Source organism: Ursus americanus, chromosome 15 (assembly GCF_024610735.1).
Source record: "Ursus americanus isolate L20-20 chromosome 15, mUrsAme1.1.p, whole genome shotgun sequence".
Taxonomy (NCBI): domain Eukaryota; kingdom Metazoa; phylum Chordata; class Mammalia; order Carnivora; family Ursidae; genus Ursus; species Ursus americanus.
The window spans coordinates 54,138,162-54,152,209 of NC_142141.1; the positions used below are offsets into that span (position 1 = coordinate 54,138,162).

The 14,048-nt window shown below is 41.5% G+C and overlaps 1 protein-coding gene across 3 annotated transcripts in view; it reads left to right on the plus strand.

Annotated features, from left to right (window-relative positions):
* Positions 1-14,048, plus strand: part of DNAH5 (dynein axonemal heavy chain 5) — a 259,271-nt gene that overhangs the window by 197,897 nt on the left and 47,326 nt on the right. For all 3 annotated transcript variants that reach the window (XM_087867971.1, XM_045787153.2, XM_087867972.1), the window contains 6 exons: positions 1,613-1,792; positions 5,154-5,291; positions 8,832-8,967; positions 9,545-9,861; positions 10,440-10,595; positions 11,496-11,678. In XM_087867971.1, the coding sequence (XP_087724097.1) occupies positions 1,613-1,792; positions 5,154-5,291; positions 8,832-8,967; positions 9,545-9,861; positions 10,440-10,595; positions 11,496-11,678 (1,110 nt within the window). The remainder of the gene's footprint in view (positions 1-1,612; positions 1,793-5,153; positions 5,292-8,831; positions 8,968-9,544; positions 9,862-10,439; positions 10,596-11,495; positions 11,679-14,048) is intronic.

The following is a 14,048-nucleotide window of genomic DNA, read 5'->3' on the forward strand; positions in this document are numbered from 1 at the left end:
AATTGTGCTTTCTGGGTTCTGTTTGGGAAATCTTTGCTCTGCCTCTGAGGCAGAATAAGTGATTCTGTGGTTCCTTCTAGAAGTTTTATTTTTTATGTTTCATATTTGGATCTTGACACAGATACCTGGGAATACCCAAGTCACATGTACTTCCCAAGTAATGACTTTAGCACCTGTGAGACACCTTAACAGCAGTGAGCAGCTTAGGAAACTGGTGGCCACGCAGATCTGCCCCCAGATAGTTAAAATATGGGGCTCTATGACGTCAGTGCCACCAAGAAGGAATAATAGGCTGTTTGAGTGGAGAGGTGGTGGCGATTAACTCTGATTGAGTGTGTGTGGAATGGTGGTGGTGACAGAGGAGGCTTAAGTTTTCACAGAAAAATGTGACAATGGAATTGGACTTTACAGAGGATCCTGGCAGGTGACTTGAAGCTCCTGTATTATGTACCTGGTGGCAGGGGCCCCACTCTTGGAAGCTCTGTTGCCATTTGCCTTTTGTCACCACTGCCCTTCCATGGCTCCCAAATATTCTTCTGTCTTTTCTTCTGGCTTCACCAATTCTCAACTGTCATGAAAGAAACTTGTAGAGAGAAATGTCTAAATGAAAGTGTGGGTTCCCCCCTTCCTCTTGTACGTTCTGTGAAAGCTTTTTTTTTTTTTTTAATTTTTTTTTTTTTTTTTTAAGATTTTGTTTATTTATTTGACAGAGACAGCCAGAGAGAGAGGGAACACAGCAGGGGAAGTGGGAGAGGAAGAAGCAGGCTCCCAGCAGAGGAGCCTGATGTGGGGCTCGATCCCAGAACGCTGGGATCACGCCCTGAGCCGAAGGCAGACGCTTAACGACTGCGCCACTCAGGCGCCCCTGTGAAAGCTTTTATGTAGGCGCTGCATTCCTATCTACTTGGAGAAGATCTCATCCTCTTCTCTGAGAGGATCAAACACCTCTTGAGAAAGGTCCAGGTTCATTGGTTGGCCAGTCTTCTCTTGACACAAGAAAGTATTCGCAATCCACTTCTGCTACTGTTTTTCAATTTTATCCCATCAGAAGATAACAGTTCTCTCACATTCTGGATAATTTTATGATTAAAAATTAATTCATTGCCCTCAAGACGTAATGTCCAGATGAGTTTAATAGAACCTTTCTTTGAATGTATTAAGCATCTAGTTGCTACTAAATGCTAAATAGGTTTTGTCCTTAGGCTGAGTATACCTGAGTGTATTTGTTTTCCATTATTGATTTTATGGGCTTACAATTCATCTATTTAGGATTAATGACGTGAAAATGTTATTGCTTTGGAAATTTTAGTAACCATATTAGTATTCATCACCTAAATAATTTTCTCTTTTCCTGGATCCCACCACATTTATCGAGGATTGGTATCTCATGTTCACAAAAGCTAACATGTGCTCTGATTTCTTTGCTGTCACTGCTTACTCTGTTTTTGCTTTCAGGACGTTGGCCCAATATCCTGAAATATCCACAAAATATGATGTCATTCATCCATCCATTCTTGGTTGTTCAATAATTTCAGTGGCATCATAAGCGTGATGTGAGTATGACTTCATGGCAAGAAGTATTTTGATTTCATTTTACTCTTTTCTTTCATAGCAATTCCCAAAAGACACAATCAATGAAGAAGTGATAGAATTTTTGAACCCTTACTTTGAAATGGCAGACTACAACATCGAAACTGCTAAACGCGTATGTGGGAACGTAGCTGGTCTTTGTTCCTGGACCAAAGCCATGGCTTCCTTCTTTTCTATCAACAGAGAAGTGTTGCCTCTGAAGGTGAGCCTCTAGGTAGCACCGCATGGTACGTGCCTGTAAGGGCCCCTTGAGGTCAACTGGTCTTGTCTTTTCACAAAACACAGGAGCCTTTGGCCTCTGGTGCAGTCGTATTCAAGTCCATGCGGAGAGCAAGGGACAGAAAGGCCAAGCACAGGATGTTTCTCTTCTCTGTAACAACCACTCCAAGCAGAGTTGTACAAGCCTTTAAGCATGGACTCTCTACAAGGATGCAAGTCCACTGTGGGCTGCTGGGTGTTTTTCCTCCACAGTGTCAACTTGGAAAAAAAGAAACACAGAAAACTGTAGCATAGAATCCCCTGATAATGTCCGAGACCTCCTGCCAGGGACTCTTATGACTGAGGCAGGATCAGCACACAGCTGGTGGCTGATCTTGGTTGTAAGGTATGACATAGTACTCCCTCGCTCTTCTCCTTTGTCCCTCAGGAAAGAAATTGAATGTCATGTGTTCTTTAATGTAATTGGAGAGTCTGCCTGTTTCCCTTTGAGTAATTGCATTTCTAAGCTTCATAGGCACATCCTCCCCACCATCAGTGACAGTCTTCAGCAGGTGGAGAGGCAAATACATGCTTTGAAAATGGAATACCGATCACACATGTGGCCTGGTTGATTATTTTGCTTTTGTATGAGTCTGATCTCTGTCAACCATCTCTGTCAACCATCTCTGAAATCCACTTAACGCTTATAAACTACCCGAGGAACTTATTAATCATGATGAAAGTAATCGAGAGTGGAAAGAAGGTAGGGATAGAGTTGCAAGTCCCATTTTATTTTCCAACTGTTCCCATACCAGGGTCATTTATTCAGTGGCTGAAGCTCCTTGGGGTCCTAAGGCAACTTACAAGAACAAAGACTCATTTGGTTTAGGGAATTTTAGAGCAAATGATTGATGCCATGCTGTCGATGTTATGAATTTTGGGACCATTGAAGACTCCAGCATAGCTCCAAAACGGGCATTCTGATATTGGCTGAATTATAACCACCCTCCCAAATGAAAAATACAGGGCGTCCTTTGCAAATTTTTCCAGTGAGTAAGCGTACAGTGTTTTTTAAGGGAATTACTGTTGAATTCATGATGGGTAGCTTGTATTTTGTTGTAATAATTTTAAATAAAATGAGCCGCAATCAGTACCAAATAGTGGCCGTTCTGAACAAGGCTTCCGTGAGAACAAGGAAATCCCTTCCCCGTTCCAGAGCATTTAAGCCTCCACCCAGTCATATGACCATCTGGATCCTGCGGCAGGAAGTGAAGGGAACACCGTCAGAAGGGGGAATGTTTTAGTTGCTCCTAGAACCTCTGCTTTTCTTTCTGAGAAGTCAGTCTTGGAAGGGACCCCCTCACGTCTTATGAGCACCCAGCCCCTGGGAGCCTGGAGTACATCAGGTCCTTCTGAATGTTCTGTCATAAAAATAAGTGCAGTTGGAGAGAGCCTCTGTAGTCGCTGCTTAAGGAGAGGGTGAAGACGGCAGGAGTGCAGGTTATCACTGGGCAGCTCTGCTCCTGTACGAAGCACCATTGACCGAGGCCTCTAATTTCGCATGTTCCTGGAGGGGCTTCCCTGGCGAGCTCCTGCTTCGAGTGAGCACAGATTAAGGACACTCCTTACGCTCCAGCTAGAGTCTCCTCAACACCAAGCAGTGACGAGGACACTGAGGGGCTCTTCTCATCCGGCAATCCCTCTCGATGGGCCAAGTGACGTCTAGTAGTGAATACACTTAAATACCAACTAATAGCAGTTTAGACTCCGGTCCAGTTAATTATAATGCGATTTCTCCTTGAAAACCATGAAAACCAGTAAATATCAGTCCACATAAACAGGATGTTTGCAACAGTACAGTCTTAAGTACTAAACTTGGACAACAACATCTATTATTTATTGAATTCTTGTTGTATGCCAGGCACAAGCCGTGGTGTTTACATACGCTATCTTATTTAATCCCCTCACACACATCCTAGGAGGTAGATTTTCAGCCTCTTCATGGGTAAACTGATGCTCACTGAGTGTAAGGGATCTGCACGGTGTCCCACAGCCGCCAAGGTAAGCCCCTGGACTTTGGTTGGCAACTTTCAAGTGCTTCATTAAAAAAAATCTTTTTTTCTGAGTGAAATTATAGAAAATATTCGACATTTCTGGAGCTGTGATAGTTTGACATTAGTGTGTTGCTTTAGTGAGTTGTTGGGCATTGTTACTCGCTTGTTTTATGTTTAAGCCACAGCAACGGGTGCAGTTTAAAGCCGACCCGAGAAGAAAACGTCCCTAGAGTTGGATCCTTTATAAGTGTAGTTGTTAAGCCACGCTTTTGCCTGTCATTGGTCCTAGTAAGTTATGGAACTTCGACTTTCCCTTAAAGAATTATTTTGCCAAAATTTGGGAGCCTGAGGTTTTCAGACAGGAAAATAATTTATCTCGAAAAAAAATTTTCAAGATAATCTTTTCCTCTGAAACACCCCAGAGAGAATGCGGCCCTCATAGTGGATTATCCCCATTAAAGTCATTTTTAACATTGTAGAGACTTAAAAAGGAAAAAATTTGATTCCAAAAAATTGTTTAAAGCATCTAAATTCCTGTAAGCATGGACTGTTTTCTATATTTCGTCTTTTGCTATTATTGCTTTTGAATATGTCTTTTGAGTCAAATTTAGTAACTTCCTTAAAAACGAATATTTTTAATTATTCACAGCTCAAGGTACCACTTCTTTTACGGAGGGAAAACAATATAGGAAGACTACAAGAACAGTATCAGGATCACCACGACTTGCGAAATCTATATTTTACGTTCAGTGAATAATTACGTTCCATTCTTCATCTTGCTTTAACATCCTCATCAATAGTGATGAGTCTTACTAGGCAGATGGTTTCCAATATTCAGTTTTTTCTTTTTCTACAATAATCTTACAGTCTTCTGTAATGGGTCTATGTGCATTTAACACTGCAGTGCTCTGATCTAAGGACCAGCAGACTCCGGCCCACAGGCCAAATCTAGCTCACAGCCTCTCTGTGTACGGCTTGTGAAATAAGAAGAGTTTTTACATTTTTAAATGGTTTTTAAATAAGTGCCTGAACAATAGCCTCGATTTTGCCCCTTGGCCCAAAATGTTTTAATTATTTACTATCTGGCACTTTATGGAAAAAATGTGCTGACTTCGAATGAATTATAATTTTCTGCTTATAAACATTTATATCAAGTCCACACTAAGATTTGGTCTTGACCTAAAGCAACTTGCAGAGACTCTAGGGGTAGAGTGGGGAACAGATATGAGCTTTGCTGAGATCTCAGATGAAATGCTGGCTGTTTGGTTGGCTGCACATTATCCATCATTCACCTCGGTACGTCCTGTGCAGGCCAACTTGGTGGTACAGGAGAATCGCTACATCTTGGCCATGCAGGATCTGCAGAAGGCCCAGGCTGAGCTGGATGACAAGCAGAGAGAGCTCGACGTGGTGCAGACTGAGTATGAACAGGCCATGACTGAAAAGCAGGTAACTGTCCCCTGGCATGGGAGGGACTGTCATACACCAACATGGCTATTGTAAACCCTTCCTTTGCTCCTTTCTCTCCCCAAGGGTTTGGTTCCCAGCGGGGATTGACTTAATGTATATATATTACATAAACTGCACATCATCCCTCACTAAGGCCTGGAGTATGTTTCTAACACTAAGGACCTTGGTGAGAGGTCAGAATGGTCAGCCAAGATAGAAGTCAGTTCTGGAACATAAACGTTCTGAGTCTCCTTATTGATGGTGATGAAAACAGCCCTTCGTGGAGCACTTTCTGTTATATTTTTCAAATCATGTCTTCCCACTTTATCTCATTTAATCTTTGAAATAATCTTGTAAGGTAAGCAAGGAGGATATTTTTATTGTCATTTTGGAGAAAGGAGCTGAGGTCCAGAGGATGGCTCCTGGTCATAGGGCTGGACAGTCTGAACTAGACCTTGGCCTTCTGGTGTCCACTTCAGGCTTCTCTGCTGGACCCGTGTGACTGGCCACATGGTTGCGTCTGATGACAATGAGTGTCTATGGTCTTCTCAACCTAGTCTGCAAAATAGCAGCCGTAGAACCTTTCAGAATCTGGGTTCATACATTTCTGATCCACTGGGCAATAGGTTCTTTATCTCATTTATACTAATTCCAGCTGCTGGGGCCTATTTCCTTCTGGAAATCCAGGCAGGTGTAACACACACCTCATGCAGCTTAAGCTTCAGAGCTCCTCATGTGCACAGGCTCCTAGGTGCTGGGGTTCCTCGGTGTTTTTGGGGGGAGGGACACCAGGTTATGATTGGCAGCCATTCGCATATAAGCATTCAGATAAAATATCTAGAAATCTCAGAGGAAAGGTACCTGAGTTTCTAAGACACCAGGACTTTGTAGTGATTTTTTCCCCTCTCAATCTAAATACATGTTCACTCGGGTGTTCTGTATTTGAAAATCTCTAATGATTTTCTTGAAGTGGACCCCACAGACTATGTCAGCTTCTGGCCCCACAAAATCCGATCTGCCTCTGGTAAATCCAGTGTTTGGTGAATAAGAGAGAGATTTGCTCTGTTCTTCCCTTGATGATTTCATGAAGCTTCCTTCTGCGTGTTCTCAGTCTTCGCTGGTCAGGATTGAGGTTCCCGCTGACAGTCCCGTCTCGTGTGGGCGTCCCAACAAGGGAATTTAGATGAACACTTCAGTTTTACTATGCGCAGAATGTGTGATGCTTCCGCTCCTGAAAGCAAAAGAAAAGCCGTTTAGAGATTTTGGAGAAGTAATTGTACAATACCTATTTGGGTTTGTTAATTATGCTCTTTGGGATTCACTTATCATCACATAAAAAGAAAATCAGTTTTGCAATTTGGAAGAGTCTACTTTAGAAACTATGGGGAAGGTTGATAATTATTTACCACGGGGGACACTCACTTCTATTTGGAGGTGCTACTGAATAGACTAGAAATATTTTAGGCCCCATGTTGTTACGTTTCAGTTGTAACATTTTTGCATTAGTTCATTCAGTATGCTTTTTTGGTTTTGAGCATCTCCTGCTTGTTAGGACCATATGAGAAGTGCTACTGTTAAGGTATGGCTCTGACTTTAAAACTTGTTTCAACAAATGTCAAGTTTTTTAAATTAAAAAACACAAAATCTGTCTGTGAGTCCACCTGCCTCCCTCATGCTGGAGTGAACCTGACCTTTGGTCACTCCGTGGCTCCTTCCGCCTCCATGAGCTCCATGTGAGTCCAGGGGGCTTAGGGACTTACGGAATTCCAGGTGGGGGGAAGGGCCTTGAATCCACAGTTCGTCACGGTCGGACCCATAACCATGCTGTCTGCTGAAGGAGTGTGTGCCCTGCTTCTCTCTACACAGGGCAGTGCTTTGTGGGGGCCGCTTCCCTGGCTTTCTGGACAGCTAGTTACCCTCCGGGAGCACCAACACAGAGTGCGCCTGGGCCCTGCCTGAGGAATGCAGGGAACCCACTCACTGCCCCAACTGGGCTCGGAGCGAAGAGCTGCGTTTGGCTCCTGTACTCTCGGAGGTCTGCTCCTCTCCCTTCCCGCTATTCTCATCCCCTAAAGGAGCCTGGGCTCCCAGAAAAAAATTTTAAAAAGCCAGAGACGGGGGCCCTGGCCATTTTCTTATTTGGCCAGTTGGGAGTGGGGATGGGGAATTTCGGGAAGACAACTTAATCTTAAAAATATCCTTTACATGAAAGTTTCGTTTCAAAGGTAGACAGACATAAATGATTTGTAGGATCATACTTCCCAGCTGGCATCTTTCTTCTTGGGGAGAAACTAACAAATAAATATGGGCAATATGGATGTGGGGCTACACCTCAGCTGGGCTTTCAGATCTCCTGCATTAACTCTCGGGGAAAGGAAAATAGAGTAGAATAGAGTCCCAGAAAACAAACTAGAATAAATATCTTGCTTTTGAAAAACACTCTATTGTGTTATTATTACAAAAACAACTTGTGCTCCTTATGGAGAATACACATAGAGAATCCTGGAAATGAACACTAAAAATATTTGCTCTTTTTCATTTCCTATCTGAGCATATTCCTTGATTTACATATATTTAAAAATATATGTAAAATATAACATTTGATTATATAACATAATTCAATACATACTCTATAAATTGCATTTTTAACTTAGTAATATATCATGAATATTTTCTTGGTTATTAAAATTTTCATAAGATAATTTTTAATGGCTTCAGAGTATTCTTATTCACGGGTACACCATAATTTTTAAAAATATTTCTCTATTATTGCACATTTAGCATATATAACATAATTATATATTATGTGTAACATATACATATGTTATAAGTGAACTTCCAGGGACTGGCCCTATAGCTAAGTCTTTATTTGTCCCCACTATTATTTCATACATATATGTTTTTATAAGTAGAATTAGCAGTTGTCTTAAGGAGAAAGAGGGCCATTTGTTTTTAAGAATGGAGCATTGAGTGGCAACAGCATGTGGAAGTCTGGTTCAGGGTCTGACACACAGAGAACCGAAGAGGGACCTGCTGAGTCAGGTGTCGCTGGGATCTGCGAGCGAGCCTCAGAACAGCACAGTCCAAAGATAATCTGAAGTTTCACCCAAAGTCAAAGGAGATGTGGACTTAAATCAAGCAATAATGATGCTAGAACTTTAACAGGAGAAATAGTCCTGATTTTCAAGTAGGGATATGTATTGTTTTACTTTTTTGGTGCTATATATTACTAAGTATGCTTGTATTTTATCTCTATTTTTCTTTATAGGGAAGTCATAAATGACACAAATTTCTATTATCTCCTAGTTATTACCACCCGGGAAGAGTCTGACCTGCGGGTTCAGGACCCCATGTGAAGGTTTAAGAGATGGGCTTTGGCTAACACAGGCACACAGGAATTGAATCTTATGCTTCCTATGAGATAAATGGCTCACAGGTCTCAGGAGGGCAGATCATATATAATGGCTTAAAATTATATTCTTGAGCCAGAGGCTATATTTTCCTGAACGCAAGTTTTCTTCCGATTCTGGCCTTTTTTAGACCTTGCTTGAAGATGCGGAGCGCTGCAGACGAAAGATGCAGACCGCCTCCACGCTGATCGGTGGCTTGGCGGGAGAAAAAGAAAGATGGACAGAACAGAGTAAAGAGTTTGCTGCACAAACAAAAAGACTCGTAGGTATGTAAATTCCTGTGTTAATCAGATTATGTGTTGACTATGTTAGGGTGTTAGCAAACTGAAACTTTGATCAGAATACAAAGCAACCTTCTAGTACGTCAAATTCTTGTGCGTGTGTGTGTGTGTGTGTGTGTGTGTGTCCAGAGATTTCAGAAGGAGGAATATTGGTCTGGCATCTATGCAGCCCTTATTAGGTGTAATAATGACCTTCAAACCTCTTTATTAGGTCACTTTTGAATTCTCCTCTGAGCGAATGGTCGTATTGATCAAGGTCACTTGGGTTGGAGGCTCTGTCTTCTCAGATTTTGTGTCTCTTAAGCACCAAAGTCATACTCTCACATCCAACAAGCATCAAAATAACCTAGTTGTTGACGACTAGCGGGTATTACTTGGTGGACCATTTGGACCCTGTTTAACAATGATCTGCTTATTCACCAAGACACAGCAACACGGGGTTATGGTTTGGTTTCTGGAAGTTAGTTTAAAAGAGTGGTTGCCTTTAAGAAATGTTTAATATTCTGCACGATTAGAAGGCTGATTATCAAGTATTTCAGTGGTGTTTTGTTTTCTGTTTTAGGGGATGTGTTGTTGGCTACAGCTTTTCTATCTTATTCTGGTCCATTTAACCAAGAGTTTCGCAATCTGTTGCTAAATGACTGGCAGAAGGAAATGAAAGCCCGGGAAATCCCATTTGGAGACAATCTAGATCTCAATGAGATGTTGATTGATGCTCCCACTGTTAGTGAATGGAACCTCCAAGGTCTGCCAAATGATGACCTATCCATTCAGAATGGCATCATTGTCACAAAGGCATCTCGCTATCCTTTGCTAATTGATCCACAGACTCAAGGGAAGATGTGGATTAAAAATAAAGAAAGCCAGAATGAACTCCAGGTAATTTGTGTTTGAGTATATTCATATTACTGGTCAAGTTTTATTGCCCCAGATGAACAAGAGTCTGAGAATAAAGAAATACTCAAAAATAGCAGAGATTGTAATCCTAGATAGAGCAGTAACAGACGCAAGCCTAAACTCTAATATTAAAATCTTTTCTAAAAATTGCATTTGCGTTTGTATGGACCTCTACTAATGCCATCTTTCGAAGGTTTCAGTTTCTCCTCTATTAGAGCCTACATCCCTCCTTGATGAACAGAGCAGGGTGAAGTTGTATATACTAAGTGCATAGCACTCTACTAGGACTTCTCATGATTATTCCATTTTTATTTGTCACAAAAGTGGTGGTGATGAGGAGAAGACAGGTTGCACTGAGAAATGACAGTTTGCTAAGGAAAAGGATGGAAACAGTTTAAGCTTTCTGTACAGTCTCACCAAGTGTGGGTTCCAGATCACGTTCTCTAAAGATCTCTATATTTGTGTCCCATGACGGAATGCTCAGGCACCATTTAATGTCCGTTATCTCTGTGCATGGCATCGTGATATTGTCAACAGCAACCTTTGGATCTTGTTTCTAGATCACATCTCTAAATCACAAGTACTTCAGAAACCATCTGGAGGACAGTCTTTCTCTTGGAAGGCCTTTGCTTATTGAAGATGTTGGGGAGGAGCTAGACCCAGCACTGGATAATGTTTTGGAGAGAAACTTCATTAAGACTGGGTCTACCTTTAAGGTAGGTTAAACCTATTGATAACGTGCAGAACCATTACCACGAGGCCAGGTAAATGTGACATAGATGACATTTTCTCAATAGGCAGCAACTGAAATCTGAGTCAGTGGCAAGAGGTATTTGCTTTCTCTTCTACACTTCCTGAGTTGGGATTAAAGTTTTCAAGAGCAGTTCTTTTACAAATATCTACTTCTTTTGTGTGATAGAGTCTGACTCCATTTTGATGGGTGACTGTAGACATTTTTCAAAACCCATCATGACCCTCCCCAGTTCTGTCCCAAATCTGGGCAAGCTGATAAAAAACCCTAGGGCTCTCTCCGTTGACATTGGTGGGAAAGTCAAACCATGCAATCCTCTGTTCATGCCCTGTGTGGGAACCTTTATCCCAGCCCTACCCCCTAATCAACATAACACTCTAAAACAGCTGCTTTTCCCTGCTCTCTCAATCAATTTTTGGGACCTGGTTGGGGGCCTACTTTAATCTCTCCAGAAATCTCATTATGTGAGTAATAAACCTTTTCATGCCCTTTTGGTGCATGTGTGATGTCATCAGTCTTGACCTCTGAACCAAATTTTGGATGGGTAATCCATCTCACGTCTGTGGTATGATTGTACCAATTTTGGTGCTGAATTCTACATTTATGGTATATACTGGCATACATTGAACTTCCTCCTTCCTTCCCTCCCTCCCTTCCCCTTCCCTCCCTTTCTTCCTTCCACCCACCTTCCTTCCTTTCATCCTAGTGGTTGAAGCCCTGTGAATGCCTAATGACCACTTCTTTTTCAGTATACAACGATCTCCGGTTATATAATTATTTAAAGCAATTCTTGATCCTGTGCAAAAAAGGGCACAGTAAGGTGTATGTCTGTTTTATTGCTTTTGATTTTATTTTTATAATAAAGGTGAAAGTTGGTGACAAGGAAGTAGATGTGATGGATGGCTTCCGACTCTACGTCACCACCAAACTGCCCAATCCAGCCTACACCCCTGAAATAAGTGCTCGGACCTCTATCATTGACTTCACTGTCACCATGAAAGGTCTGGAAGATCAGTTACTGGGGAGAGTCATCCTCACAGAGAAGCGGGTGAGTGAAGTGTGACCACCTCCTTGTCGGCATTGTGTTGCGATTCTTTCATTGATGAAAATAATAGCAAAAAAGCTGTAATAAGATTGAGGTTCTCCTTTTTATTCCTGCATTTTTTTTCCATTATTCATTCCCAGGTGTCTTGGGTAATTACTAATTAGTCTCTCTGTTTCATCTGTTCTCATAAATCACACATATCCATTGATTTTGTGTAGATTAATGACGTAACTATGAGAATATCAGTCTCATGCTCAGCATCATTATTCTGGTCTTATATTGCTTCATTTTTCTGAAGAGTTTGCACGATCGTGAGTTCTGTTCACGTGTGGACTTTCAGGTTTCTAGGATACAGCTAGGTTTTTCTTTCATATCAATTCATTATTATGCTTTTAGAATATAAAATTAAAACTAGTGGCTTCAAACCACTGAGATTAAAACCAGCTAACAGACAACACTCTCAGTCCTTATTTGTTGCCTACAAGAGCTCTGTGTATGTTGTGACAAGACAGACATCCTTGGCTCTGGAACTTCACTGAGCACCTTTTGGAGGCTGCTGGCGTAGTTATGTTATCTGTTTTCTCTACTTCTATTTGGTGGAATAACTTAATGATCAATAAAAAATAGCCAATAATTTGTAACCTCCTTGTTTTGAGTCAGCGTTTTCTCTAGGGAACATGTGAGTCTTAAAGAGGTCCAGAGGGTTTTAATAGGATTGTTTTGGTAGAACTCCATGAACTCTCAGAGCTGCTATTGATTTTCTCCAGATTCAGTAGCAATGAGGAGTCTAGTTTATTTTATTCCCCCTTTACACTGACCTCAAGATTTATTTAGGTTAAAAGTATTGGTAAAATCTTTGGAATCCTTCCTTCCCATTATTTTGAAAAAAGTATTTTTTTTTGTATTTCATGCTTAGTCTTCTGAGTCCTTCCATATGTTTATGTGTTGCTTCTTCACTGCCTCTTCCCCTCTCTCCTTTCCTTTTCTATGAATAGTCTCTTTTTATATTTTAGTTTATAGTGCATGAATCATAGAGTCCTATGGTTGGAAGTTGCATCAAGAGCATTAAATCTGACTTTGTAGATTCATGTAGTTAGTGACCTTGGAATGGCAGGAACTGAGGCCAGAGTTCCTACCACAGACTAGCTATCGAAGTAATTACAGCCTTCAGAATACGTGCTTGTTAATTTTGAGAGGCTGAGTCGAGGTGGCTGAGGAAGCCTATAGCACGGCCATATCCTTACTTCAGGAAGGACGGGGATTCTTGATCCACAGCATGCAGTGTCAAGCAGGGAATCCCCAAGAGTCTTTGGGGCAGCGGCCATTACCCAGATGTTAGGCTCTGCTTTCACCTGCGGTGTTGGCTTTGGGGAGATGAGGGGCCCTGATGGCAGTTTGAATCATATCCTTATCTTGGGTTTTCTCACATTCAGCTGAGATGAATATAGTTTCCTTGGAAGAAATAATTTGGTCTGACAGATTTTGTTTGCAACAAAACAGCTCTTAGCACTGGAGTCGTAATTCTTAGAACAGAAGTTTAAGATGAAGCGAGGAGCATTTTAAGCTCCTTCCAAAAGACATTGAACAGCCTTGAAAAGCCAATATGGATCCCAGGCTGGGCTTTTTCTTACTCCCTGGAAAAGTACCTTGAGTGTCTTGAGAGAATTATTCCTTTACTGTTGTCTCATGATCAGAATCCATTCTGGGCTCACAGTAGATAATTCTTAGAAAAAGTATGACCATAGGAATGGGACCCTCACTCTATTATAATATTAGAGGGCCCTCTTACCCTGAACCACATGGTTATACAACATGTAACCTGTATTTTCTTTCGTCTAATGTAAGGTCTCATGCAAGAAGTGAGCTACTGGACTTAATTTTGAAGGGTTTTCAGTAGTATTTCCTGCAAGCAGCATTTTTTTTTTCTTTTTTTGGTAGCATCTCGTCTTCCAACCCCACTTCTGAATTTGCTCACGTAGCTGAATCATCTCAGCCAGGGTGGTGGCAAGTGGGTCTGAGTTGATCTCTTGTGCTTTCTGGAAATTGAGTAACTCATTTGAAAAGAGCCTACAGATTCAAAAAGTGTTCCTTTGATTTGTGACAATGCAGGCTTTCTGGCTATGATCTCTTCTTAGGTGATTATTACGTATACTCCATCAGTATAAAATGCTGTCGAGCCAAGGGTGGGTATTGGAAGCAGGGAAGACCCCACCAGTAAGAAGCTGGTCTTGGAAAGCATCTAAGAAATTTCCTTACACATGGAACTGAAACAAAGTGTGGGTTCTCTACAGTCAGGATGAATTCAACCTTCACTGGTCTGTCGGTTCTTCTTGTGAAAGGTGGCTTGAAACAGTAACTTATGATGCCAGGGAA